Here is a 27,640-nt window from a genome sequence, read left to right as displayed (position 1 = left end):
GGCACCTGGAAACAGAGCCGGCATCTCGCTGCGCTAGCGCGGGCATTGCGAGGCTGCCCTCACGGCCGGACTCCATGAGCTCGCTGCTCCCTGAGCAGAGCCCGGGTGGCTGGGCCAGGGTGAGGGACAGGCAGACCTGCTGGTCAAAAGGCTACAGGAGCTCTCGGCCACTAATTAAGATTTATTAGAACCACTGGTGTGATCACAAAGCAAATTGCTGCTGTTTTGCAGAGGAAAGGGGTAACTGCTTCCACCTACGGCACTCCGGGGAGCTGGGCTACAGGTGCAGCCCGTAATTCACCCGCAGAGCAAACACGCTGGTTCTGAGGAGCTGCAGCCAAGTGTAGCATGATGTTTATTGAAGGTATTGATTCACACATTATATATATTAGGAACACATGACCACTTTAGGAAAGGTTATCAGAAATACAAATATATTAAGTCATGTCAGACGTAAACCACCATCTGGTGCGCTTTTGTACATGCTAAATGAAATTTTTTTCTAGATTTGTCCATAGGTATGGTTAGTAGCCCTCTTTCTTTTGGCAGAGTATTCTGTACAGACTGACCTGGCCCAGCACTGGCATTCGAAAATAGAAATCATATAGTGAAGTTTAGGAAAAAAAAAAGGAAAGAAAAAGACATGTGAACCTCCTATCCTAAAGCTCTGTTAGAGTCTGGCAAGCTAAGCTGGAAGCTGATCTTATCCTTATGGCCAAAAGTAGAATGCAATGGAAGCCTCCTCCAAGAAGAGAAAATTTACAGCTTTTATTAGGTGTTACAGATAACCAGAGTATGCTTTAATAGTCACTGTATGGAGCAAAAGAGATATACAATTAATGTGAACATACTATATTACTGAACTAGTATTACCACAAAAATTAAAAAGACTTTACCAGACCAAATGACTGATTTGATCTGGTAATTGCAAGAGGGTTTTTTAATTTGTTTACAAATGTTCTTGTTACATATTCTGCAATTCTAGAGCTGAGGCACTACAGCACAGGCATCAAAAATCTCAACCAAATTCCCAGTTTTTATATATCCTATGACTAAAACTTCTTAAAAAATAATTTCCATACAACTTCAGTCTCAAATCTCTTAAGTCTTTTAAATTTGTCTTAAATCACTGGATATCAAAAACACTAACATATTTGCTCCTGAGGATAATTAGCCCCCAAATTATTTTTTAAGTATACCTGAAATACATTGATAATTTACAAACACGCTTCAGGATTAAATGATTCATAAGTACACGAGTCTTTGGTAAATAATAACTACTCTGTTCTTCACTCAAATAAAAAACTTAATTATTTTTAAATCTAGAGTAACTGATTCCTTTAATAATTATTTCTCTAATGAATAAGGCTCACATGGCACAATGCTGAGTGGGATGAATGGCTGTATGTATCAAAACCCAAATGATGTTTTCAGGCTATAAATCCTGTAAATACTAGGTTCCTGCTCTGGCTCATTTTGGTTTTGTGCTGTTCAGCCAGCCTCAGGAATCTAGATCTGAATGAGAGCTTTCTAGTGAATTAGATTTCCAACATTTAAAAGTGTCAGCAATCTAGAAAATACTGTCCATTGCAAAGATACATTCTACAGTAGGTACTGGATTGCATGCTAAAAACTACAACAAACCAATTAGTTTAAGTTTTAAATAATACATTACAGCTGCAGTATTTCCTAAAAATGTCTGCTTTACCACTTAGGCAGTGTAACAGAAAAACTATGCACTATGCATGCGTGTGGAGCTGAGGATGACTGCTTGCTCCCAAAGGAAACCTAAAGGCACAGGACACAGGTAATGTGAATGAAAACCTGGAAACAAACATTGGCTTCCATTTCATTACAAGAATCCAATTAGGAAGTGAATGCCTAAACTGATATTTTACTGTTTGTGTACTAGATGCCTTTGCTTTGGCTAAAAGATACTATATCATGTCCCTTAAGAAAAATAGCAATATTAAATAGATCTTGTCATTTCAGAGGAGAAATAAAAATATGTCTGCTTTAGGTTTGGCTTACAGAGTTTTGGGGTTTATTTTAAACATATCCAAGAATTGATCAGATTATTTTTGATAACTGTTACAGTTTTACTGTTCTGCAAGAGTTTTCTAATTATCTGCTTTGTTAAAGGACATTTGAGACAATAAATAATATAGTTTACAATAAATAATTTTCAAGTCAAAGTATTGTACTTACAAAATAATATAATACTGTAATAGAATCTTCAAGAACAATTCCATTTTATATATTCTGCAGCAAAAATAACATTTCTAGTAGGAAGGAGTTACTTATAAACCTAGTAAGATCTACACATTCACATGTGTGTGTAAACAACTTAACAAGGTTTATTATGTTCCCAGAAAAGCTATGCTTTTACAGTAGGTTTTCAGCTAAATTTTATTATAATATGATGGTAAGGAATATATAACAGTGCTTATGTTTAGCTCCATCACAAGTTAAAAAAAAAAAAAAAGAAACTGAGTGCTATTATTTACAACAGCAATTTCCTTTTACTTCACAAGTGACTGTATCTGTGTGTGAACAAAATGTTAGGGCGAGGCGATCCAGATGGACTGCAGCTAAGTTTGGATGAGGATGGTTTCAGGATGAACAGTGAAGGTCTTGGCAATAAACACCTAGAAAGGATATGAAAAATACAGCAAAGTTTACAGACAAAGCAACATTCAACAGCAAAAGAACTAGTTGTTAATGTGCCAGACTTTATAATTGGTGTGTGCAGGAAACTCAGTACAGTAAATGCTATTTATGAAACACAGAGGGCAATAGGCACAAACTAACTCAGAAAAGGAATCTAAACTCTGTTGTATGAGGATCAAACATCTTTCCAGTTTTATGTTTCAAGCCATTAAATAAATAAACAATGGAATCCTGTGTAAACAACAGAATTCTGTTTAATTTAAACTGGGCAAAAAACCATCTTATAAAAAGTTGGATCGTAAAAAAAGTCAAACTGATTAAACACCAAGATTTCCATCTCTAATGTTCTAAGACATGTTATCACTACTGTAGTAAAGGAAGAAATGATCCTACAACCTAGTAATTCAATTCACATCAGTGACTATTTACCTTTTAAATTCAGGCAACTGTATAGCTTGTATTTAATCTAAAAATACAAACAGCAGTTTATCTTATACCTAATACGAATTCTTAAATATTTTCATGCCGTAATTAACTAAAAGTTAATTGTAGAAGTCAATAAAGTATGCAAAAATAACATCCATACTAAATCAGAGTTTCACAATTAATTATGTCAATGTTAGGATGGATTAACACAACACATTGTATAAATTATTGCTTAAAAATTGTTGTGCAATTCTAGTGAATTATATTGATTAATGACAAATAAGTCAAAAGACTGGTCAGACTGATCCCATGGATAGAAACAGCAGCACTGTGTCAAAAGGAACAATCTATATGAGAAAGTGTACACATGTGCTTTGTTTAAGGTTGAGAAAAACCATATCACCAACATATTTTTTAAAGAATTTGTGAAAAAATAAAGTCTGATTTGGAATGGGTTGTTGGTGAGCTTGACAGTTCACTGTATCACCAGACCAAGTCCTACCTTTGCTTGATGATACAGTAAAAAACTCCAGTACTCCCAGAGAATATGCCAGGTAATAGATAAGGTCATTTAGCAAGCTGTAAGGACCTAGTGGGAGATTTTATTTTTTTTTTTCATAACACAGGTTAATTTATGACTTTTTACACAGATTGATTTTAGCTAATTTTTTAAGAGACTTTGGTATAGTTTTTGAGCAATCCTATTGTTTCATTTACTTAGTGGATTTAGAGTTAAGAGATAGAATTGAAAAGAAATTTGAGAAGTTGTTAAAGAATTCTGTGGCAGTTTTCATTATCTTTTTATCTATCCCCGTACAAATAAATTTTCCCAGCTAAAGAGCTATCTATTTGTAAACTGTGAGACCTTTAGTTTCACAAACATTTGTTTCTTAAACACAAACAAAATAAAAAATTTGTTTGTGCTCAGAAAAAACAAAGTTCTTCAAATTAGATTTCATAAAGTCTTGAAAAAAATGACTTTCCATACATTTTTTACATTATACTGTAATATTTTCTTGCACCACACAATTTTATGGAGAATCAGGAGAACTATTATTAGTAGTGGAGATTCACTAAAAACAGAAACCTATGTGAAAAGTGAATTGGTATTGTGGTTCTCCCACTTCTAGAAAAGTAGTTCATTACAATTGTGGGCTGTAACAGACAAGAGAATTTATTTCACAAATTCAGAATATCATGGTTAACTGGCATATTGCTGTATTCATATCTAGCTGAAACATTGAACTGTAACTTTAATCAGAGTTGTCTTGACACTCCATTACTGATATTTAGGATATAGAGGGCTTAGATTCCTCCAGCCTATGAAATTCATGAATAACTTCCATTCAGCATCCAAAGAAATACAGAAACTGGAGATGAGAAAGTTCTCTTGGACCATCCCTTTCATTGCATTCCAAAGGCAAGCCTGTTAGTTGAGTACATTAGAGTAATCTGATCCATTGAATAGCTTGTGGTTGGTCACGATATAGAATTTTCTGTAGTATTAACTATAAAGGCAATAAAAACGTTGAGATTTTCTAGTCTTAGCTAATCCAAATGACTTTACCATACTCCTGCTATAACTCAGTAGCTGTTAATATTGAATATGATTGGTTTGTGGCTAACATACTTCTACTTTTGCTGTGATCAAACAAATTTAGTTTCTGGTTGGCTTTAAATTATGTTAGAGTGTCTTAAGATCCACATGTCAATAATGCATGGGTCCAGTGTATCAAATAACTAATCTGACCTATATCAAGTAAGCAATTAAGTAATAAAATAAGTTTAATAGATAATATATCAAAAATTTGTTTTTCACATAATGCGTAAATCACAAAGCCCTTCTATGAAACAATACATGCAAGATATTTTTTTATAAACAAAGCATTTGTAATTTTTATATATAAAATAATTAAAATGGGATAGAATTTGGATCCTAAGTAATTTAAAACTGACATTTAATTCTCTGTCTATGACTGTTTAATTGCAAATTATTGACTGCCATAGTTGGAGCATTCTCAGTGATCCCTACACTGATAATATTATAACCCCTATTGTATCCAGTTGGGGAACTAAACCAGCCAATGGAGAATCAGGTAAGTGCCAAATAATTCTTTTACTATATGATGCTGTTTTGCAAGGTTTGAAAATATATTTATGCTCTGTAAAATGGAATAATAAAACTTTTGGTCTATAGATTTTGGAAATCAACTTTGCAAAACTGTGCAATACAGTAAATCAGATGGCACTTACCTGACCCTTGGCTGGAGCTGTGCCCCTATAGCAGCCCACTGCGAATGTGAAGCCAGAAGTATCTGACATGTTAGGATACCTCTAGGAATGCAAATCTGGAAACACTGACTTTGAGGGATCTGAGAATGGGAAGAAAGGAGATTTTCAGTTCACTTTCTGGAAAGCCTTTGCTGCAGCTAATTAGGCAGTAGGCAATCAAGAGTTTAATAAGTGTACAAGACGTACACAAGTTTACAGAAGTTTAATAAGACATACAAGATGTGTATGTCAAGTTTTCTTTTGGTAGTGCTTCATGACTGGGGTAGTGAGATTAGAATGACTGAAAGTCAGGATCAAGGGATATGCTGGGGAGTTTGGTAGGGTTTTTTCTTAAATACAGAGGGAACCAGACTTAGGCAAAAATTTAGTGGTAGCAATATGGAATAAAACCTATTCCAGTACTATCCTTTATAGATATAACTTAGGAGGAAAATATTCAAATTTATACCTTGTATCGTCCCAGTGGTGGCTCATCCCAGTTGGGGATCCTCTTGCATCTGATGAATGTTTGTAAACTACCAGCAGGCAGTGTTTACAAAGCTGTACTATTCGCTGGCAACACTGGAGCTGCTCCGGAGTCAGAGCCTCTGAGCCTTTACTAAATGTGGTTTCCCAAGAGCTCCTATTATGGAAAAAGAAACAAATTCATGGTCTCTGTCACCAATTGCAATCTAAGAGCATTATTGCTTTTTATCAGATTTAACAACTGAGGAACAAGAGAAAAAGTATGACCTTGCAGGAGAGGTACGGGAAAGGTTTATACTATTTAACACAAATACTGGCAGATGCTGAGTCCAAAACACAAAGTAAGAAATTAATCTTTATATGGGAAATGTCCACTGCCATTTTTCATTTGGTTTGTTCCCTGAAGTGTTTACAGAGCCATTACTTCAGTTTAGCACGTAAAGAGTTATGGTCACAAAATTGTATATTTGTCTTACAACAGGAGTAACACAAAACACTTATTCTTTTTAACAGGCTACCTCCTGAATGAAATTATGATATTAAAGGAATTATTAAAAGTAATAAATTATTTCTAAATGTCCACACAGCATAATAATACTTTTATTTTAAGTACATGATACTAAGAAACAAGTATGAAATTAATTTACAGGAGATTAGTATGTGTTCTGCTTCCTTATCCAAAAAATCATATGAAGAGAGTCTCTCAGTTTAGTGATCCAAATACTGCTTATTATTTCCTCTGGTCACATGGGTTGGTTATTTACACTTAAGTGCAACTTGCAGAGTATATCTATAGAAATATTCCTTTTGTTTTCTTATGAAGCCATTTTTCTTTGAGAAAAAAAAGCCACCAAGGCCTACCACATCCATATAAACCAGGTGTGTTTCAGCACAGAAGACTACAATAAATAGTTCTTTGCATACATCTCATACATCTTGTTTGTGCAAAATTCTGACCACATTATACATCATTCAATCTGTTTTAAAAGGCAACGTGGTGCTTGTGAAGACTTTTTCTGGACAAAATTATTATCCAATTATTATCCAGTAGCACAGATGGTTTGTAAGCTTGAGCTTTTTTGTTTGTGTATGAAAGAAGCACTTCACAGAGTGAGGAAAATTTGCTGCATCTGGTATCAACATAGCATCCAGGCTGATTTAGCCTTGCCCACAGAGAGCAGCAGTAGATTTCACAATGCCCATGTAGAAAGTTCATCCTTCAAACAACATCACAGAACCAGCAAGCTCACTCCTGCCTAGTAAGATTTTTTTAAACTGAGCTGCATTTCACTGTGAGGGTGGTGAGACACTGGCACAGGTTTCCCAGGGAGACTGTGGATGCCTCAACCCTGACAGCGTTCAAAGCCAGGTTGGAAAATGCCTTGAGCAACCTGGTCTAGTGGGAGGTGTCTCTGTCCATGGCTGGGGGCTGGGACTAGATAATCTATAAGGTCCATTCCAACCCCTTAATATTGTATGAGTCAATGATTCTATGATTAGGATGGAATTAAGACCATTTATGACTACAAGATGAGCTGTATGTATAGCTAACTGATTTGTCAGCCTGGCTCCTCTGTCTAGATGGTGTGTCCCAGCTGAAAACATTCAGTCCTACAGAATTTTCATTGCAAACATAGATTTCAATGATGCAAGCATTTTTCTTTAATTGTTATTCATACAATTGTTTAAGTATTGTTTGTATACATCAAAACTTTAATTTCACAAACTGAATAATCATATAATCATTTAGGTTGGAAATGAGCTCTTAAGATCATTAAGTAATACTACTATTTTTCTTTAATATATTTTTCTCAATTGTTTTCTGTCTGGGAACTGTCCACATGTATTTTTATATAGAAATTAATCTCTTGTCTTCAGTCTTTCCTCATGAAGTCATGTTGGTAGGAAGTAGCAAGATGACAGTCCAAGTATTACATTACTTCAACAGATTCACATTGCTATACATAATGATATTATAATTCACTCCATTCACTCAGAAATCCTGTAGAAGAAACTTTCCTGATAAATTCCTTAGCTTCTGGACTTTGTGATAACTTTTCTACAGTTAAGTGGCATTTTTTCAGTGACAAATAATATATGGCCTGCTGCAACTGTGACTGATTATGAACGAATACTAGATAGCTACCCTCATAACAAAAGCTGAGATTTGGAAACATACACATGAATTTTAATAATGAACATTCATATAAATGTGCCTGTGCAACTTCCTTCATGTGTTAGACAGATCCAGTTTATTCTCCATTATACTGCAATCAACAGGGATCAGAATTCTGTTTCCTAAATTTAATTGGTTATGCTGTAACCTTATCTTCTATGCATTAGTAAGAAATCACAGACTCCTCACCAGATACAAAAAAAGAGTATTATACTGGATTGTGCAATGTGGTCAATCATGTGTTATTCTTTGTATAATCATCTGCAGTCAACTGGTTCTTCTGGTTTTCTTCTATTAGTTTTAATTGTTTATTATACAGCAAAACAAATCAACCTTTATGAAACCCATTACATGACCTTCTTTTCACAGAGATTTTCTTTGTTCTTTCTTTTCATTAAAATAGCACATACCTAGCAGAGAACTAACCAGCAAGAGGAAACCTTAAGGCCATTAGCTCCACTCTTCTCCCAAGACATCTATCTTATGAATAGTGAACACACTACACTCCTTAATGGATTTTCATATAGTAATATTGTTCCTGAATCAGCATATTAATACCTCTTTCCCAACATGTTTCTCAAAAATTCTACACACACCCTATGTTTATTCCAATCTGTTTATTCCAATTCTTTAAAATGGCACAATGAATTCTTGGAAAAGAGTGATGAAAAGTTGACTACTCTGCTACAGAGGTACTGTCATGAGTTCTCAATTTTGTGTTATGGGGTAAGAAGGATGCTTGTAACTGAATAAACAACATACTGGCAAGGTGCAAACAGCCTTTTTGTTTTCTTCCATGAATTCTGTATTATCTGTAACAAGTGTTTTACATGCAGAGTGATAGTTATACATACTGGATATTTATATATTCTACAGTATTTTTAGAATCTTTTATATAACAACTCCTCTTACAAAGAACTGGATCTTTGTCAAAGAATATTGACAAAGATTCTCCACTTATATACTGGAGTATATATAAAATATACTCCACTTATAATATTTTATGACAACAAAAGAATTGAGTTTGTACTCAAGACTTTACACACCTCTGCTAGCATGAAGGATAGAAAAATTGTAAAGAACCCTAACAGCTTGCACAACAACAAGCCTTCAGCAATGATATGATGATAAAAGACCTGTTGATCATTTGGATCCCTCAGATCCCTCTTCTTCTTGTGATCCATTTTCTTGGGAAACAATTAACAAGGGTAATGTGAGAGTTCTCCACATATGATAAATGACTATATGTGAACAACACATCTGATCTGGAGCACAAATAGATACTGTGATTTCTGTTGATGGCAAGTCCATGTTTGACACAGTGGTCTGGCTTAAAAATCATGCACCATCCAGCAAGAGTTGACTTAAGGCTAAAATATTTTGATTATATTTTTTTTCCTTAGATTATTAAATTTTAAATACATTACTAAATGTTTGATTCCATTTCTGAAAAGGTTGGCCTTGATTGCTAGATTTAATTCTACTATATATCTTAAGGTGCTTTTAAAACAAGTTCAATGTATTACATCATTCTTGTGAATGAAAATGAGCAACAAAGTACACCAGCATTGATTGTAATTGTGAAGTTATGAAGAAGAAGAAAAGAAAAGTTGGCTTACCCTGAATTACAGAAACAGTTCCATAGGCCTTGGCCGTGGCTCCAAAGTAAGCGATTAAATAGACGATTAAAAAGACGGTAGAGATGGAGATTTTCAATGTCTGGAGCTTTCCAGACGTGCTGTAGAACTGCACGGACACTTGTCCTGACTATATCCAAAACCTAGGAAAGAGCATTCCAAGTAAATCAAAGACATTTTGCAAAATGTCAAAACCCAGCTGATGGCTGATGCCCATCATGCATACAGACAGCTATCCCTGTACATATGACTGCATACATGTACATTCCTACAGAGGTCTGGGGTTCGTTTCTGTGCAGTCATCAGCTAACTTTTATTATATGTTCTTTCTGTTAGTAACATTTTGCAAAGCCAGATCAAAGCATTTTATGTTTATTACTGAAAAGTTTATTTCTGTTTTTTCAGTCTGTTCAATACTAGCTAGTTTAAATGACAGAAAGGGTAAAAGAAACAAAATTGACACAATTAAAGACTAGAAGCAACTTAATCAACCCAAGCACTGTATGTCTTCTTTTCCCACTCCCTTGTAAAATCTATTTTATAAAGAACTAAAATTTCCTGGAAAACTACAAACTGCCTTTGGTTTAATGTATTTTTAAGCTCAGTGTTACCCTATATAAAACCATATTAGTGTACCTGGCAAGAGACAGTGGTGAAATCAGTAAGAAAATAATCAGCAAGATATTTAAAATAGAAACATTTATCAGCACGCCATGGATTTATTGCATATGGACTACATTTAAATGCAAGAGCATAAAGGCTGAGCTGCATTCAGTATAGTGCTAGACAGCTGCACATCCAACTTACCAGAATCCTGGATACACCTTTGCACATCCCACTGAACTGGGGCAGGGAAAGAAGGTGGGATTCATAGTGCCTGCTTTTAAATATCTGGAGATTCTCTTAACTGAGTCCTCTATGTTCCCTTCATAATCCCTGGAGAGAATCAGACTCCAGAATGTCTTGGATTCTGTCTACTTAGAAACTATCAATAAGTCTGGGAATATTTTTGTGACCAAAGTAGTATTTGGACCACATATTGACACTCTGAACAGTGTAAAATCTGTCCTATAAAAAAAGCTTACAGTGCATGTAAACTATAAACAAAAAAGCGAGTTAAATCCATGAAATTTCCTTTAAAGGAAACACCCTCTCTTCCTCTTTTGCATAACAGCATCTTCCAAAAAAACAATCACACTCAAGTGGGTGTTAAACAGATGGAGGTATTTGCTAATTTGGTATAAGATTTTATAAAATAGAAGGTACAATGCTTTCCCTGGAAACTTTCAGATACGTAAGACAAAGCGATTCACGTAGTGAATCATGGTTCTCAAAAGGTGAAAGAGATTTAGTAGAACAGTAAATTATGGAAGAATGGTGTGGAATTGCAATTTTTAGATCTGATATAAAAAACTGTTGTTTATAAATTGTGTGACAATGAAGGAAATAAAGCTTAAATATACAACATGCTTGCAATAGCACAAGGAAGCTCTTTAGTACACCTAATGGGCAGAAAATCTATAGATACCTAATAATGAGAGCCTTGATGAAATATGTTTTTTCCCATGTTATTTAAACTCTATTTGAAGACCTGGGATTAGTCTGCATGCACAGGTCTTGCAGTAATTCCAGGCACATAATAGCCCAAAGAAAATACAATACTGTCCTCTCTGTTGGGAATCATTATGAATGCAGGTGTCAGTTGCACTAAAACTCACACCCATGGCCTACTCCCCCCAAAGAGCGAGATAGAGGGAGTAAGATATTAAAATCTAAGGGTGCTGATCTTTTTTAGTGATAGCAGGAGCTAAGCCCAGGTTTTGGACTGTCCCATGCCTGTGGGACAGGCTCAGACTTTCAGACACTTCCTTAGCAGCATCAGCCTTCATGCTTCCCAAGCCCTTTTCCTTGTGTCTCACCTGTCCAAGGCATTCCCACACACATGGCTGGTATCTGTGGCCAAACACACATCTGAAACAACTCAGTCCCTAAAGCACATAAGAATCAGCCCTGCATTTCTTTGTGGTTTTACACTGACAAATAGTGTATCCTTGTGTGAAAAAGAACAATACCACCCTGTATAGACTCTCTCACTAGTCCAAAAGACACAGGCTAAAAACAACGATGCCAGTGTAGAGCTTTTTCTTTTACTGTAGTACCTGGAGTTGAAGAAAACTAAAAACTGAACATCTTAGAGCAAGCCACAGGCTGCCAAGTACTCTGGAAAAAAAAAATCTTTTTTGCTGTTTTTACTTTGCTGATATTGCCAATATGCCAGTGCAGGAAATGTGCTGGTTAATTGTCCTTAATGTCCAAACATGGCAAAAAAAAATCATCCATTTAAGAAAAGAGACAAGGCATTGCACAAGGGCTGGAACTTCATGAAACCTACATCTTCATTTTTCTAACTTAATTTCCCTAGCTTGCCTTCATTTTTCTCTTTAATTTACATCATTTACTTTAACAAAACAAATTATCTAGGTATAGCAGAACAAGATGTTATGAAAGGGCATATTCAAAACCCTCTGGTAACCATCAAAACACTTTTAAAGAAATTATGTAAAGTGATGCAACATGAAGCAGTCATAACTCCTCCCATACCAAAATCTCTTTTTATTGAAAGTCTTAGATGTTAAATTTTTTTTTAACATGAATTGATTTAATTGGTTTATTCTCAGCTTACTTCTGAATGCCTCCTGTACCCATGCTGTAATGAAGAACATTACACACTAAGAATATAAGTTTAAGTTTAATTTTTCTATATCATGTTGAATAATTGTTAAGCAAATACAGCTGTCAGGTATGAACATTGTGCAATCTAGTACATTGCCCAGGTATTTTCTTCTTGTGTGTTAGAATTTCCCAGTAAGTAAGAGTGAAGGGGACTGAGATTCCGTTTTGTATTTCACAAAGTTGCGAAAGGTACCTTTGAGACAGATTTCTTACTTGCATAAATATTCTCCACCTTGCTCATTTCTCCTTCACCCACCTCATTGGAATATAAAACATACTTCTTTCAAATCAACAAAAGACATTTGGCAGTCCTCAGCTGCAATGTCATTGTCAAAGTTAATCCGTTTTTATAAACTACCCTTCTAAGAATAACTATCTGATTGCTTGAAGGGATTGAGGTTAAAAGCAGTTTAAAAAAAAGGCAAATCATTTCCAGTGCAAGCAAAGATGAAGGGCTCACTAGTGCTTCAGGAATTATAAGTCTCCTAAAGTTGTAAAAGATGTCCTCACAAGAAGAGCAAAAAGTCCACATTTCTGATTGTGCAGTTCTTGCAAGTAACAACCTGGCACATCAATCTCTGTCATCCTGACTTTGTACATGTGCCCTTGGTTTAACATGACTGCCAGTCAAATAAAGGGCAGAACCACCCTCTATTGGAGACTTTCTGAAATAACGCTTAAAGGAGAAAATTCTTTGCTTGGTAGGTCCATTTTTTATTCAGCATGATCTCTTCTAATACTGTGGGTCAAATACTCCAACAGACAAGTGCAGTATCACTACCTCTAATGCAGTTTTAATATGCCTGGTCTGAAACTGCTGACTGGTGTAGTCCTTATCAATCAAATCTGCCAAGTGAATACCCTTCTAAGAACATTAGCTAGAACTTAGGTATGCAAGCACTAATCATTCGTTTGCTTTTTTTTAGAAGACTAATTTTTTGAGAAATTGATTTTTAAATTATAATCCAGACCAATCACGTTTCTCCAAATATGGAGCATAATGTCCTTTAATTGAATTAATGCATATCTATGTTAGTACCACTAGCCTATATTTTAGCATCTCAAGTCCCTCCCAGCTACTGCTAAACACCAGTAGAAACACTGCTATGCATCTACTTACTTTAGATGACCTTCTGAAAATGAAATATGTCACTTACTTTTCGTTGCTTTGCTGAATCCAGTTTTACCAACCAATAGGATGACACTTTTGTTTTATGATACTTCCAATTATCCATAATCTGTGGTCATTGTAAAACATAAGTTAAAAAATACACATGAAAACAACTGAAAGCTGGTCTTTCAATCACGAGCACTCCTAACCCTTAAAAATGTGAGCATCTAAAAGACTGCTGTGAGAAATTTTCTCTAAAAGAAATAGCAAAATATTTGGAAATTTATGTGGGGCAACATTTGCAAAGATCTGTGTGATGCTTCAGTTTAATACCACCCTCTTTTCTACCTGATTCTGACAATCATACACTACAAAGCAGTTAGAAAGTTGTCTTGACTGACTCGGCTCAGATTTTTTGAGAGTAGTAAGTTCAAGAATGCATAACTGCTGATCTATTTAAATAGTGAGGGGTTTTGCTGCAAATGGGACATTGGACATACCTGGAAATCATCCTTTCTATAAATAATCATATATGAACTGCAACACTCTCCTTTCACAAAATCTAAGTGCTCCCAAATTGCTCAAGCTGCAAACATACATTTTTATTCTTGTTTTATTATTTTATCTTTCTACTCTACTCCGGACCTTCAACAAGTTCTGTCTCGCCAGCACTCGTTTTCCTTCATGATGAACTCTTTCCCATCAGGAATTGGTTATGGCCAGATGAATTTTACAAGAGCTGTGCCCCAGGAAGGTGTGGGGCTCCCCAGGCTGGCGCTGTGCAAGGAAGCAGCGCCACATTAGCGCTCGCAGCCGGCTCGCGCAGAACCGCGCACTCGGGCATCAGGGACGGCGTCTCATGGAGCGTTCCAGCTCTGCTGCTGAGAAACCCAACCTGCTGCTGGTGAGTACTATCTTCCACCAGCACCAAATCAACCATCACTACAGAAGAATTCCTTCCCACTCCAATGTAGCAGCAGAGATTGCTAGAACATAATCAGCATCCTGGAAGCTCACAGAGCTCAGGACCTTTCTGGCCAGATAATAAATCAGATGAATTTTAACAGATCAAGGACGGTGCTCACTACATCAGAGCACAGGTTAGTTTGAATCCTTTCAATTTTCCTTTTAAAATGACAAGAGAAGATCCATCTTTATTTTTTTCTTTTCCATCCTGTCAGCTTCTTTGCATTAAATATTTACAAAGTATTTAGACACCATGCAATTTCTGCTTATATATCAAGTATTGGGATTTAATTGACCTTTATTTTGGCGTTGTTTCACATGTCTTTGATACCAAACTCCAAGGCTCAGGACAACATTAGATGTGAGAAAGGTGAATCTGGTAGACTACAAGAGCCAAAAAAGCACATGAGACTGGTGTTCTTTATGACCCCCAACCTCCATTCTGCCTGCAGCATACCATTCTGAGTTCTCTAGTATGCCTGCTTGAGAGCAAATTAAACAGGTCAGGGTCTGTTTTAACAATATCAGATGAAATATGAATTGTAACATTCTTCTTGGCTTACTTAAAAGTTTGAACTCTCTCTACAATGAAAAACTGAATTTTCCTAACCCTCCTGATTATTTCTCACATATTTTATAAGGACACAGGAATGTTTTCAGTGCTGTGCTTTTAAGGTCAGAAAGGATGCAAAGCTCCAAGCTTTCAAATTCTTTTGAGTTATCCTGAGTTCTGGAAGTTTTAAGGCCACAGGAGCTAATGAATCATAGATTGAGCTTTTTACTTTCCTTCATTTCAGTAGCCTAAACAATGTCTAGCCTGTTCTTCTTTCTTATTTATAGATACTTACATCTTCTATAATTAATTCAGATTCTTCATTTGTTTTTCCTGGGAACCTTACTTTCAAGTCATTGATACGGAGAAGAGTCTCTTTTGTCAAAGCAACTTCTTGCTCTTTTGTTTTCTGTTGCAGCAAAGACTCACTCTAAAAGCCAACACAAAGCAGAGGAAAACATTTTAAGCGTGCCATTAAATCACATTACAAAGATGTTTGCTCAACAAAAAAAATTCTAGAGTGACATAAAATATATTATTAAAGTGCATAGACGTATTATCTAATACAGAACTAATATATATCACATACATTAATGCATCACCATTACTGAGAGTTGTCAAGAAATCCAAGAAAAACAGTTAAAATGTTTGTTTGTTTAAAACAGAATAAACAAACATATATTCCATATTTATGGTGCCACAATTTAAAGTATAAATTTGAAATTGAGATAACAGACTTTGAATTTAAATTCAACATAATAAAAATATTAGTCATAAAAAGCATCCTTTCAGTGCGTCACTTAACAATTTAACATAAACAGGCAATATATCACAGGGCCAACATTTCAGGAAGCATAAAAAGGCCACTTCTCTCCTGCTTTAGTCAGTAAGGGGTCTGACAGGGCCTCCGTTGTCCAGAGTTTTGTTTGAAGTACCAATGGTTTTTACACCAACACTGATCTGAACCCCTGTAGGGTTGGCAGAAGACCATCTCTGGAGGATTTGGGGGTCTACTTAAAAACATGACACACTAGTTAGAAGTGTTTCTGATCCTCTTTCTTTCACATACTTTTTGCATTTTCATATTTGCAAAACCAAGTCAGTCTAATTTTAGGATTTTTCAAGAGTAAAATTCAAAATTTTTAGGCACTTTTAATCTTTGTATTCTGTAACAACTACAATACTTAAGGATATCTTTAATTAAGTGAGTGATAAATATTTTCAAGCACAAAAAAATACTCTGGTATTTGATACATGTTAATATGGCTGAAATAATAAGATAGCAAATAATTTGAAATCCACTTATGCTTCTAACTCCTATAAGAATATGTCTGTAATTCCCAACTGTAAATGATTTATTATAAATTTAGTTTCCCTACGTTTAGAACATTTGGATCTCAGCAGACTCCAAAAATGGCAGTGTACTGCTCTTTTCTTGCCCAAAGAACAGATAAACTACCACTTTATCATGCACAAATGATTTCTTCTTAGTCAGTCACAGTTTATCAATTTTAATGTTATTCTAGCAGTAATATATAATATATTATTCTTAGTTGCAAAAATAATTATGAACAGAGTTCCATTCAGAATACAGTGCTAAATTATAAGTAATTCTTATCCATTCTGTAAGTAATTTTATTCACATCATTTTTAGGAAGCATGACCTAAGCTCTATCACCCAAAGTAATTGTTCTAGACATCAAGATCAAGATCATTTCTGTGGTGGAGCTTTCTCAATGAAAAAGAGGGTGTGCTTCTAACTAATGTTAATTTAAGCGAGTAGCCCATTTTTAACATCAGATGGTGAAAGACTGCTTTTAATCTTTCAGTAATTTGTATTTGATATAAAGTTAATGTGAATAGAAAAATCCATATTAGCACTGTCTCATTAAACTCTCAGGGTACATGGTGATGATAAAAGGGTACTTTTTAAACTTGAGATAGCTAATGCAATAAAAAATACCTTTAACACGTTGTTGTGAAGACACAGTCTTAATGTCTTTCCAATTCTATTAGCTGACTTTAAAGATGGAAAACCATGTTAAGGAGTATTTCACAAGATGTCAGCACACAATTTTAAAAGGACCCTTTTTCATCATTTAGACAAAGCCTCACAGGCAAAACAGACAATGAGCGTTCTACTGGATAAAAATGATGATTAGAGGTAGTAAATACTATGAAGCAAGTTAATTAGCATTACAAAAGGATTGCTCGCAATCAAAGCTCACCACAATACAGAGAGGCAGCAAATATGGGTTAAAAGTGCCAATTTGTTTTGCCCCATCTCCACACAAATTATTTGGGTGATGAAATATATAGGTCAGGCATCAAAGCATGAATGGAAATGCTCTGGCACCAGCAGGCAGTGCAATCCTGAGTGAGGCTGGGGACTGATCCCTGCAAACACTGCCTAGGGATAAGTGAATATGGGCTCCATCACCCCAACACAAAAGAAGAAATGCCTGGGCTGTGAAGGAGATACCAAAGAGCATGACAATCTGCTAATAAAATGAAAAAATATACATGGTCCAGAAGTACACTGTGAAAAGTATGACAAACCACAAAAATTCTAAACAATTAAAAGAGTTTAATGTGATCTATTAATTATTTGGGCCAGTTGCTTGTCTGTCTCAAGGAGAGGGTGCAAATGAAAGATAGTTTATCTTCTTTTTTACAAAAGAGAATGACTTCTGAGTCAGTTACTGCAGTGGCAAATCCCGAAGACCACAAGCACTGTATAAATTTCCAGCTGTTCACTTTGGAAGTAGAGCTCTACTGCAGTGGTATAGCATATGCAAAAGAGGTCTAATAGGTTGAAAATTAGTCTCACCATCTTCTACAATGGATAGCCATACAAAAGCTTCCTAGTTTTATTCTGGCACAATGTATTTGCCCTTGGACTATACACTGGGTTTGAAATCTGGATGTATTTTTGTTACTGTAAAGATTTTAAAGGTAGGTACAGCCTTACTTCAGAACCAGGAGCCCCCAAACAAATCACAGAAGATTTTTAAGAGAGGTAATGATCCTTTCTATCTTCAAAAGGCTGTTTAGGAGTGAAGGTTCCCCATTCACAAAGTGAAGTTTCCCATTCTCTTAAGAAACCTATTTCTACAAAATGTAACATCTGTATTGCTGCACCATGAACACTGAGACATCACAGCTGGCACTCATCCCATTTCACACACAGATCTAGAGATCTTACATGTTCAAGTGTCTGTCAAAACAATCTTGACTACAGCACCTCAAGTTTTCTGATGTTGCAAAAATTACTAGTGTATTTATTGAGTTTTAGAGAAGAATGGAACACATTTTGAATGCAACCACTGTGTTAACTCACCCCTGAAGAGTGAATAGTTCCCGAGGTGGCTGTCTGAGAGAATCTGGCTGAAGATGGGCTACGACTTAAAGAGTGAGACCTGTTCACAGAGGCTGTTCGCTGCATTTGGAGAGCTGCTTTGGCTGAAAAGGGGCGCGGCTCAGCTCCCTGCGACTGCATAGTGAGGATTGATATGGAGCGAGGGCAGCTCACAGAACGCCGGATTGGACCTGTGGATGATGTGGGGGACGAATATGATGGAGACTTCACATTTTTATTTGAAGGTTTGCAGTTCATTCTACCTGCAGACAGATCAAATGAATGATGTTATTACTTATTATTTTCTTAACACCCATTTTTCAGTCTTTGTAACTAACAACACATATGATCAGTGTGTGCACAGATGTTGTACTACAATGTGTGTTGACTAACAACTATCCATGTAGAAGTCAGTCATGTCAGATCCCCTAACAATACAGAATTTACATACTTATAGGAACATTTATTTCTTCCTCATATTCAGCTTTAACCAGACTCCAATCCACTATAACACACATGAGATTTATGAGAGAGGGCATGTGCTCTTTAGGTCAAAATTATGTGACTTCTGTGTATGGTTTCCTGACCATAAAGATATTGAAACAGGAGAGAAAATTTGCTCAATGGATCTCATATTTGAAGATTCAGTATCTCTCATTTATTAAGGCATAGTTACACCATTTCTTAATTCAGTTTTCAGCTAAATAAATGCTGCTATGAAAAATAAAATTTTAGAAGCACCATTATACATATGCAACTACATTATAAAATTCTTTGAGACAATACATCACTAAAACAAAAAATAACATGGTATATATTTATTAATTTAGAAAACATTTTAAAGAAACTAAAACAAGCAAACCAGAGTTAAACCCTGAGATACAAAGTTGACACAGTCTAAAAGACTGAGGAATTTAATATAATTCATCATCAATGCCAGACTTCCTTGGAAAAGTGATTATTTAACTTACCTGATCGTTCCAATGATTTGTATTTATTTTCTTCAACATCATATGAAACTTTTTTCTCTTTTTTTTCATTGTGATCTTCCTTTTCAGTTTCTTCTCCTGACTCTGACACACTGCTGTCACTATCACAGCTACTGTCACTGCTGTGGTTCTGAGGTTTCCTTAAGGAATGTGCACTTTCTGGCATTGAACACAAGGGCTAAAAAAAAAAAAGAAAAAAAACCCAAGAAATTGAATTGAATACCAAAGAAACAACCAGCTATAACACTAGATCCCTGATTCAGGCAGGTTCAGGCAGTATTTGCACAGCTCTAAACCCTCCCAAAATAGTTGAAAGTTTGTCCTAAATTTTAGAATAATTGCTTAAATATTTCATTAAATTCATTCCACTGTAATTCTAATCATTCTAATCTTTGTCACATGAAGAGCAGCATAATATAGTGGGGGGGGGGGGGGGGGGGGGGGAGGAATTATTTGAAGTATGAATTGCACTACCGGACATATTGAATTATGGTTTGAAATCATAAATCAATTTATTCAGAATACCATATACAATCAGTTCAGGTTCCTCACTGATATTTGCAATAACTGAAACTATAGCATAACAGTGATCAACATAAGTAGAAAAATACATCAGGGAACTTTGTCTGTTTTACTTTCAAAAAGAAAGTGATTAATCTACATCCCACAGAGAGCAGAAACCAAAGAATTTATAGCAAGCCGTGCTGGGGGTTCTTGGTGCCTCATAGGCACATGGGATTCAGTGCCATTAGCTAATTTTAATCCTGTGCTTTTACCAAGGATACTGCAAGACAAAACCAAAAAGGTGGAGACAGAGAAACTGATCCAAGAACAGAAGCTACAAGTGAAAATTTTTCATCTTCCATCTACCATTAGTGAGACACAAAAAATGCAGTATCTTCCATTACATCTGTTCTCCTATGTAAGCTTATGTGGTGACCTTTTTTCCTACACACTTTCTTTCCAGTAACTCTCAGCTATAAGAAGCTATGCTGATAGCCTCATCTACAGAATGGATTCCAATTAAACATCAGATTTTTAAAAAAGTTTCTGGACATACTTTGAGTCAAAGTGAAAAAGAACTCCCAGGAAGAATTTAAGTTTTTCTAACATCTTAGCATAATTTAATGCACCTAGATTTATTATGAGAGTAACAGGAAAAAGCCCCAAAACCTCCTGTTGCTGCAAGATACACTTTATAACTAAATAGATGTTACCTAAACTTCTATTCCAGACAAGGAAGGGAAGGGATTTCTGTCACTAATGGCATGTTTATGCCATCCCAAGCTGTTAGACCAGATAAGGAGAAGTTAGAGAAGAATATTGCATATAGGAGGGCCCTGACAATTGTTGTTACACAAAGAATGTATACAAGATTGATATGTATCTGTCTGCCAAAGGAATAAAAGGTGCCTCAACACATACCACTTTATTAAAAATAGCTGTTCTTATCATGAAATGCTGTGTATGATGTAGACATATTGATCAGACATTCCTGAGGGGTTACACAAGGTATAACAAACATTTTCAATCATAGCTCACAGAGGCTTTAAGATAGATCTTTTCCACTTATCATATACATGTTCCTCACACATTCTACAGTAAACAATATCAATTAACAAAGAAGAATAAAAAGAAAGATCAAAGAAATTACAAAAAGCAATAATAACAAATAATAGCTGAATCTGGAGATTCAATAATAACAAATAATAGCTGATCTCAGGAGACATATGATTGCCTAGTACATCTTGCCTAGCTCATCACTTTGATCTTACCCTTATGCTAACCCAATTTTTCTGTGACTAAACTCATCTGATCTTATACCAAAAGAATTAAAATTAATTTCTCATTTCCTCTACAATATCTGTTATTTTAGTTCCTTAGCCCATTGTCCTGCAAACACAGGTAACCCTGACAGTGTGTAGGTGTCAGGAGCCCTCTAGAGGCTGTAAATAAACTGGACATTTCCAGAATGCCCTTCTCCATCTATGCAAAATTCAGTGATGTTTTAAGTGCAGGAAAAGATTCCTTCATTCTGTGAACTTCTTGACTTCTTTTTTCCTACACTGAGATCATAATCATATTCAAATAAAAATAAGGCTGAAAAAATAAGGCTGAAATTCCTAGCAAATACAGAATAATTGTTAGATGCAAAGCTTGTATTTATTTGTACATGCACTGCCCTCAGCCTCTCCTATGCAGAGATATGTATGTGGAAATGTAGATGTTTATATGTTTCTATGTGTGGAGAGCACATCTCTCTCTCCTAACTATTCCAGTTGTCCTGTTAGTTTTCTGAGTCCTGACTGATGTTTTTTTTTCAAGGAAGAGTACAACCGAAGGCAGAGCATCTGACTTAAAAGTATCTTCAGTCAGCAGGGCAGCCACTGAATTTAAGGGGGGACAGACTCCATGACCTTCTCAAAGAACCTTTCATGTTTGATTACATGACATGAAAAGTACCAGTCCTGTGGTTGTTTTTTTCTATTTCTAGATCCTGTATGTGCAAATAGTTCTTTATTTGTAGGATTTTATGGTTACAAGATGAGGTTTACAGCTGGATTATTCTCTTACCTGACAGATTGACAGGCAATAGTACTTTCTACTGCCTGCCTCACTCACCAGATTTCTGTATAGACATATATTTAGACATTACATATCTCATAGCAGGCTCTTTACAAAGAGGTGGCCAATTAAATGCATATAATTGGCCATATGCACCTTAACCCTCACAGGAGGTGGTGATGCTCTTTTGGAAAAAGATACCAGGACCATCTGCATGGTCATCTGTATTTGAAAAGGAGCACACAGGACATTATACAACCAGGGAAATCTCTGCTTACATGGCTTCACTGTAGGCAAGGTTTAAATGATTGGGAAATATATCAGGGCCACAAAAAAGATGCAGGAATAAGAATCCTGCATAGCATGAAGTGTGCACAGTGCAAGGAAAATAAACACTCCCCCTGGATAAGCTAGTTTAATTGTTTTCTGGTTTGATTTCATCAGTTTTAGGGGGGAAAAAATGAAATTTTGGTCATAAGCAATTTTTTCTTTCTCACCTAAGTGCAAACAATATTGTACCAGTAAGGCAGCTATAAGCTACACAATCCATTTGCCTGCTATAAAAGAAGACCAAGTCTTACTCATAAAAAATTAATCAAAATTCATCTTAAAACTAATTGAGAGAGGTTTCTCAATTTGGGCTTATGGGCTTAGTACCCTATTAATGTTTAATTAAATGTTACAGTCTCCAGCCTGGGAAAGCCTTGTGAGCAAAGAGTGTAGAGGTAGAATAGAACAAGTCAGTGTGCATTCAGTCAACCAGATAGCTGCTCTCTAGGGTTGCTGGGAAAATACAGGGTTCTGGAAAAAGGGAAAAATGTGACTGAGATGTTAAACTTGAATAACTGACCCCATGTTAAAGAACTGAAAACAAAATTTCAAGGCAAAGAATCTCTGTAAGAATGAGGACTGAGTGTACTGCTAGGGTGAACTGAGGTTTTTTTCTCTTGTTTAAATGAATCCACTGCTGTTAAAGCACGAGCTCACAAAATCCCCATATTTTAATGAGGTCCCCGCAAATCTATCTTAATACCAGATTGGGCATGTAGATCCTCTTTCCAGAATGCACGCCTGTAATAAGATGCAGCTCTTTGGATTCTTGCACATATTTAAAGTACCTCTTCAAGCTCAGAACAATTGTCAGCATTCATTTTGTACAGATATCCACAGATTTGTACACCATGTCATGAGAAACATAAAACACTGTAAAAAAATTTACATGCATCCATAAACAAATCCATCAAAGATCAGAGCAGAGATGTAGGCTCTTCTAAGCAGACTTGACCTAAAATGTTTACAGGATATAAAAAACATACTTATTCTAGTCAAGCCCAAACTATTTGTCTTTACTGGCTTAGAGATATGCAGTTTATTTAAGGCAAAGAATCGCATGAACTATGCAAACAAGCAGAAAGCATTAAGCTAAAAATAATATACATTCACATTAAAAGCAGATTTTGGATACAAAATGCGTTCCAAGATATACTGTACAACACTCTTAGCAAGGGAGCAAGCTCCAAATATATCAAAATTATAATTAATTCTTTGACTTTCCATACTGCCTTTTATCCCATGATCTCAAAATCCTGATTTTGGCACTAATTAATTAGAGATGAAAGCTTTCTTTTGAGATCCACCATTGATATAAAAATCCTTTCACACACTGAAATCAATCTCTCATGCAGCAGTTGTTGCCATGCATGGCAATTCCTCCAAATGTTTAGAGAGGGAAAGAAGGATTCCATATCCCCTTAAAAATTTAATGGGATTTAGTTGGACAAATGGTAGTCATACTTCTACTTATACTTTAAAAAAAAATAAAAGAAGGTTAATGGCAGTCAGAGGAAGAAAACTTCCAGCTGGATCAGCTAACTAAATTCCCCACTTAAAGTTCTCAGAAAACCTGTCTATAGAGTGAAATAAAAAATCAGTATCTAGAAGTCAAATACCTTAGGTCCTCGCTGCTTGGGACATTTTCCTGTTAGCTTTTCATCATCTATTTCACACTGCTCCAGAAGATCCAAAATGTCCTCCTCCTAGAAATGGGAATTTCATTACTATTAATTCAAAGCAGGACATACCCCGTCCTTCAAAAATTCAAGCAGAAAGTAGTAGAAATTTGAAATTACTCAGATTACTAATTCCTGAAATAGGAATATGAATTCCTCCACAAGAGGAAATAGAAATATTTCTTCTCATGCATGCATCTCTCCTTGCAAGCAACATGAAATTGAGGGTTAAAATCAAGTCTTAACATATATTTAAAAGAAAAGTCTGAAGGATTGAACAAAGATTCCTGTAAAACTGTTGGATGATGCCAACTAGAAATCTATTTCTCAGATTTCAAATTACATCATGTTAGCTGGTTATTAATATAGCTGTTTTCCTACTGTCTCTGACTAAATAAGTAGGCAAATCAGGTGAAATTTTTGGATGACTTCAATCGTTAAACTAGTGGAGCTGGTTTTAGGGTACCTCTTGTTCCAGTCCATACAAGTGGATGAATAGGCTGGGAACATTACTGGAGGAAGAAGGAGGCAATTACCAGCTCAAAAGCAGTTTCTGCCAACCTCTGGTTTGGCCAGGGGTAAGGCTGAGGATCAGGGATATGGTAAAGTAGCTTAAAGCCATCTAGCCTGTCTCCACCCTGGGTCCACTGCAGTTCATCCAGATTCAAGGATCTGGCCCACAAGCTGCACAAAGAATAATAATAAGATCATAGAACATTATCAAATGCTATTTAGCAGCCGTCACACATGATTTTAGTGAAACTAATCCATGAGGTCATTAATTCGAAGTAACTCCTAAAGCCAGAACTCGGTGTATTTCAGTACCTTCATTCTTTTTAAGGGGTTATTCATTTCCCGCTGAAGTGAAGCTGCTCTTCCAGCAAGAAATGTCTGGAAAGCAGTGGCTAACAAACTCTCATACTTTTCAAGTAATGTCTTATCATCAGGAGGGTAAATTCGCCTGAAAAAGGAAAAAGAGAACAATTTAAGATAGAAGCTGAGGTATTCATCACACAATACACAGTCCCTTTTTTAACATGTATGTATCCCATCTATAATAATTATATAATATCAAATTATACAACATATACTCTGACCATTGCTCTCTAAATCTACTTTTAATTCAGTGAACACATTCATGTTTAAACCAGCAATAGCCAGTCAAAAGAAATACCATGTAGGTCATTCCAGGGGTACACCCAAACCCAGTTTTGCAGTGCTCAGAGATTTCAGTGAGTGTGAGTGATGCACACAGGTGTGAATGATTCATGAAATATTAACAAAATATTGTATGTCAAATTCAAAGCCACAAGATAATTTGTATTAGCAATAAAAGGACACAAAACAATTTGTATTAGCAATCAAAGGACACAAAACAGTGAAAATCTGAACAATAGCTTTGATCCCATGGGCTGGATATGAATGAAAGATTGAGTATGTAGTGCACTTGAATGCTAAGTCATCCAAAAAATCAACAGGAAGAAATAGGTGCTATAAGAAAGAAAGAAAAAACCCTGGTACATGGATATAAACAGTGACTGATTTTCCATTAGAGCAGCTATGCCATTATTCTCTAAAATCACAGGTAAGGAGATTATGACAATGTCAGAAGCAGGACTTGGTGATTTATTCATGTTCATCAAGCAACAACGGGCGTTGAAGAAAACCACTTCAATCCATCTGTCATGAATATCCGAAACACAGCCAGAAATATGGCTAAGATGGAAGACTAATTTTTAATGTATTGTAAGGAGTAACCCATAAGTTAATTTTCCCTGCACTGTGCAAGGCATGGACATCATTTATACAGTGCATGACAGTTTGTGACTTCTTTGTATTTGTGAGTCTTTTCTGAACTTTTTACAAGTTTCTTTTTTTTTCTTGTTCTTCCTTTTTAGACATTTTCTCCCTGAAAAGGTATCTATCATGAGGATTTTGTTGCAATGGAAAAAAAGGATGATTTGATACCATTAGTCTCAGAGCAGTTGTAGAATGAAATGAAGATGCTTCCAGTTTGCATTAAACACCTAAAGGAGATTTAGGTTCTAATTTCATTTCAGTCAACACCTTTTAATGGTGCTGATTCTACTGCAGAGAAAGTGCCATACAAGAATGCTTTAAAGAAAGGGTAATATTCTTAATGTATTTAGAAATAGACTGCAGCTAAAGGCCATTTCAAAGCCATGTACTTCCTTTCCAATTCCTCATGATTTCACAAGAGCTCAGAAGTGTGGCTCCTACTTCAGCTGCCCCAAGACTCCTGCTGGAGCCTGCTGTGCTTGCACAGACATGGACTGAGCCAATTGCTGAGCTGATATCCACAGATTAAATCCAAACCTCCTGAGTTTGACTGAGGTTTCTCTGGATTTTTATTCAGAGTGCAATATTAATCTATTCAGCAATACTAGCATCCAAAATTTCCATGATTCTATGTCAATGCCTGACACAAGCTAGTCCTGCTCTACAGATGAATATCACATGAAGAAAATACTGCATAACTCTCAGATAAAATTCCTCTTCTTCTCTAGCCAAAATTACTTTCCTTCTCATGGTCTGCTGATTCTTCAGCCTTTTCTCAAAGACATGGTAATAAGAAAACACAAAGCTATTCTGCCTTTTTAAAAGTGCAGATTCCTCAAGAAGTGACACTTTACTTTTTCCTGAGGAAAAGAAAGTTTTGTGGTTTTACTGATTTACATTAACCCAAAAGCTAAATAAAGAGAACATGTGTCTGATTTTCAGTCAAGAACTGAATAAGCAACTTAAAATGTGATCAGTTAATAAGCTAGACATTTAAGTTAGCAAAAAAACCAAATGTGTTAAAGCATCATAGTGCTTTTCTTTCTTTTAGTAGCATGAAAATAACCACTTCGTCACTTCATTGTACATCTAGAGGTTTTTTTTTACTTACTAGTTCAGCTCTACGCATCAAGAAAATATGTAATTAAAAGTTACAAAGAAAGACTCTTTGTAAGCAAAATGTTAAGTCATCAAAACTGCGAATTTCACAGAAACATCTATCTGTTAAAATAGAATTTTACTAGGAAATATAGAACATCTCAAAAAAGGTAGAACAGCAATAAAGGTATTCTGGGTAGTTCACAATAAAATATGTGAACTCAGACCTGTCACATTCTGGATGAATATTATAAAGAGTAGACAAACATTCCCATCATATATTGCTAGCCATACTCTGCTCTCTTTCACCAATATTCCTAGGCCATGCTTTCACTTCTCATAACAAGAAATAATAACAAAAACATCACAAAACAAAATTTTTGTTTTCCTGTTGTAACTGACAATGTAACGCTTTCTTTTGAACATCTTTTATGAAGGAATATGAAGGTACTTACATTTCTGCCTGCCAAGATCCAAAGTTCAAGTGCAAAAATAAAAGTAAAGTATTTAATATGTCATTCTATTCAAAATGATGGAAGCACCCATAAAGTTTCCAAATTTTTGGCAAGCCTCAGAGATACAATTCAAATATGATCTTTTTACAGGGAATATCACACTGCACCCCTTTCCACCATGATAAGAATGATCATATGTGATTAGAGAACAGGTCCATAACAACAATCATGGACTGAGTGTACACTGAATGTGAGCAATCATGTCTTTGAAGCAAATGTCTTGCACAAACAATAGGGGCGACTGATGCCATATAAATTCCTAAGTGCATGGAAAAAA

At 35.6% G+C, this 27,640-nt stretch overlaps 1 protein-coding gene across 4 annotated transcripts in view; it reads right to left on the bottom strand.

The window, feature by feature from the left end:
- Positions 1–332: 332 nt before the first annotated feature.
- The window catches only part of TTLL7 (tubulin tyrosine ligase like 7), a 65,869-nt gene continuing 38,561 nt past the window's right edge, over positions 333–27,640 (bottom strand). For 2 of the 4 annotated variants that reach the window (XM_036387509.2, XM_036387510.2), the window contains 9 exons: positions 24,776–24,911; positions 23,891–23,977; positions 19,359–19,554; positions 18,370–18,650; positions 15,325–15,459; positions 13,557–13,637; positions 9,649–9,809; positions 5,837–6,010; positions 333–2,648 (listed from right to left, as the gene is read on the bottom strand). In XM_036387509.2, coding sequence (XP_036243402.1) covers positions 2,528–2,648; positions 5,837–6,010; positions 9,649–9,809; positions 13,557–13,637; positions 15,325–15,459; positions 18,370–18,650; positions 19,359–19,554; positions 23,891–23,977; positions 24,776–24,911 — 1,372 coding nt within the window. In that variant the 3' untranslated portion in view covers positions 333–2,527. Of the gene's footprint in view, positions 2,649–5,349; positions 5,469–5,836; positions 6,011–9,648; positions 9,810–13,556; positions 13,638–15,324; positions 15,460–18,369; positions 18,651–19,358; positions 19,555–23,890; positions 23,978–24,775; positions 24,912–27,640 lie in introns of all 4 variants that reach the window. The other 2 variants (XM_036387511.2, XR_004980600.2) reach the window with 2 other exon arrangements.

This window comes from Molothrus ater, chromosome 9 (genome assembly GCF_012460135.2).
Source record: "Molothrus ater isolate BHLD 08-10-18 breed brown headed cowbird chromosome 9, BPBGC_Mater_1.1, whole genome shotgun sequence".
Classification (NCBI taxonomy): Eukaryota; Metazoa; Chordata; class Aves; order Passeriformes; family Icteridae; genus Molothrus; species Molothrus ater.
Note: the sequence above shows the minus strand (reverse complement) of the source record. Positions and strands in the feature narration are given on the sequence as shown.